Source organism: Octopus bimaculoides, chromosome 20 (genome assembly GCF_001194135.2).
Source record: "Octopus bimaculoides isolate UCB-OBI-ISO-001 chromosome 20, ASM119413v2, whole genome shotgun sequence".
In the NCBI taxonomy this organism is placed as follows: Eukaryota; Metazoa; Mollusca; class Cephalopoda; order Octopoda; family Octopodidae; genus Octopus; species Octopus bimaculoides.
The window spans coordinates 24857919-24860492 of NC_069000.1; the positions used below are offsets into that span (position 1 = coordinate 24857919).

The 2574-nt window shown below is 35.7% G+C and overlaps 1 protein-coding gene across 1 annotated transcript in view; it reads left to right on the top strand.

The window, feature by feature from the left end:
* LOC106880023 (dihydroorotate dehydrogenase (quinone), mitochondrial) overlaps positions 1 to 2574 on the top strand; it is a 48585-nt gene that overhangs the window by 40623 nt on the left and 5388 nt on the right. The window contains exons 9-10 of the mRNA XM_014929852.2: positions 240 to 399; positions 1049 to 1101. Of these exons, the coding sequence (XP_014785338.2) occupies positions 240 to 399; positions 1049 to 1101 (213 nt within the window). The remainder of the gene's footprint in view (positions 1 to 239; positions 400 to 1048; positions 1102 to 2574) is intronic.

Genomic DNA, 2574 nt, shown 5'->3' on the forward strand with positions numbered 1-2574 from the left:
CTGTGTTTGTCCCCCCAACATAGCTTGACAACTGATGCTGGTGTGTTTACGTCCCCGTAATTTAGTGGTTCGGCAAAAGAGACCGATAGAATAAGTACTAGGCTTCCAAAGAATAAGTCCTGGGGTCGATTTGCTCGGGCCACAGTCAAAAGACTGAAACAAGTAAAAGAATAAACAGCTATGCCTATGCCTAAAACAAGGTAATATATTTAGCTGGGTTTTTTTGCAATTTGTTATAGGAAAGATTCCAATCATTGGAGTTGGTGGTATCAGCTCAGGAAAAGATGCCTATGACAAAATCCGAGCTGGTGCTAGTCTGGTAGAGCTTTATACTGTCATGACATATCAAGGTCCTGTTGTCGTTAACCGAATTAAAAGAGAATTAGCAGAACTTCTACAGTGAGTGTTTTTCTTTCACTTTTTGCTTTTTTATAAATTCTTTTATTTTCTTTCTTTACTATTTTGAATCATGTTTGTTGGGCACTTAATGACTAGGGAAAATTAGTTTAATGTTTCATTTGTATTGTTATGGATTAGCTAGCAAATAAACAAATAAAGGATATGCATGTAGGAGATAAGTATTTAAAAGGGTTGCAGTTTAATGAAAGAAGAACTGGGGAAAATGGTCTTTGTATAAAGTATCAGGTCATATAGTGAGTCTTGGAAAAATGTGGAAGAGAGGTAAATATAGAAAAGGTTAATACCTCACCCTGAGTTTCTTTGAATTCTAGTGATTGTGTGGCTGTCATAAAATATAGCCAATGAGTGACTTTAGGAGAGATTGAGACAGAATTAGAAAATGTCTCTGAAAATAGCCATTGAATAACATGCAAGTCCTACTATAGTGTACAATTTTAAGTTATTCAACTTAAGTTTCCAGAAACTGTAAGATTGAACTTCCAACCAAATAACTGCAAGTTAAAATGTGTCAGTTTTTATTTTATGAGTTAAAAAGTGGTGACTGAATTGTCCTCACTAAATCTTTTTAGGATTTTATAGACAATTCAGTCACCACTTTTTAACTATTTTCTTAATTTTCTTCTTTCAGAAAAGATGGCTATTCTTCTGTGTCTGATGCTGTTGGAGCTGACCACCGTAGCAGTCAGTAAACTTTTGTGATAGAAAAGACACTTATGTGTTGTAGAAAAAAAATGTGTATATATATATATATATATATATGTGTGTGTGTGTGTATACTAGCAGACATACCTGGTGTTGCTTGGGATTTGAATGGCATAGTTTGTATATATGGTACAGTTAAGTTGAAATATGTCATACGGGTAAGTGCAGCATTGACAACAAAGCATTTGTGTAGTAAATGAAGGGCTAATTTGACCAAATGACATGTCATGTGTCTGTTTGGAAGATTCCAGGCCCTAACCTTGTCATGGAAAAGTGGATGGAGTTATGTGATTTTTGAACTCATCAAAAAGCTCTCAGTAGATATACTCTCTTTGTGGCTGTCGGTGCTGCCGCTACCATGCTGAACAATCAGCAGACGTAAGAACTACATCCATGTGATAAATTAAGCCTGTGAGCATGCTCAACAACACCACATGAGAGAAATCTGCATGAAAGAAATGATGTGATAAGGGGGTAGGGATTGGCTGATGTTGTTAATGCAGCATTCCTGGTCAGGTGAATACTACACTGCTCATCACTTTCCATTGTTCTTGCAGTAACTGTACAAACAGCATTTTGTGATTGTCTAATTGAAGTCTCATGTGACGATTCATTTGTTTTCCTTTCCAATTTCTCAACTACTGCTGTTTTTCAACCAGTGGAGGATCTCTTGTTTGGAGACATTATGCCAAGAAAAATGACGTAATGAACTAAGATGACAATTGTACATTAATAATGAAATGTTAATAAAAAAGGGTAAATATTATCAATATCTTAGCAAATTTTAAGAAAAGTTACTTTGCAAAGAGTTACTTCCCTTCTCCACAGTAGTTGTACTTACCCCAGAAAAGGGTTTTCTGGCCCCAGAGGCCCCATTATTCATTATGCGAATAGTTTTAAGAGTCTAACGCTATCTCTGGAACATAAGTAATGTATATTTCCTGTTTGACGAAAATCAGTTGTGAACTTCAGGAGTTATGCAGATTTACTTACACACAGACGCAAACTGAATTTTATGTATATAGATATACTAGCAGAAATACCCGGCATTGCCCGGGTTAAAGGGAATAATGAAATCTAAAAACGCCGTCTAGACTACGCAACCCTCAACTGTTAGTAGCTACGACACCATATTTCTACATTAATAACTCTCCAATCCATGCCAGCATGGAACATAGACATTAAGTGGAATGCTAGAAGAAAGTTTTCAACTCGTATGTATATAAAGTAAATACACGTAATTCAGAAACACGTTTTGCTTATTTTATTTCGTAACCAAACAAACAGGTACAGATTATAAATAATGAAAGGCCAATTTTGGTGATTCATTTGACAGAGGTAGTAGAGAGACAATGCGATGATAAATTTGAGGTTGGATCTTGAAAGTTTGGATGAATGCTGCCTCAGTTAAATCTCTTGTGGTTCCAAATGTAGTACAGCGTTGTATTGTCT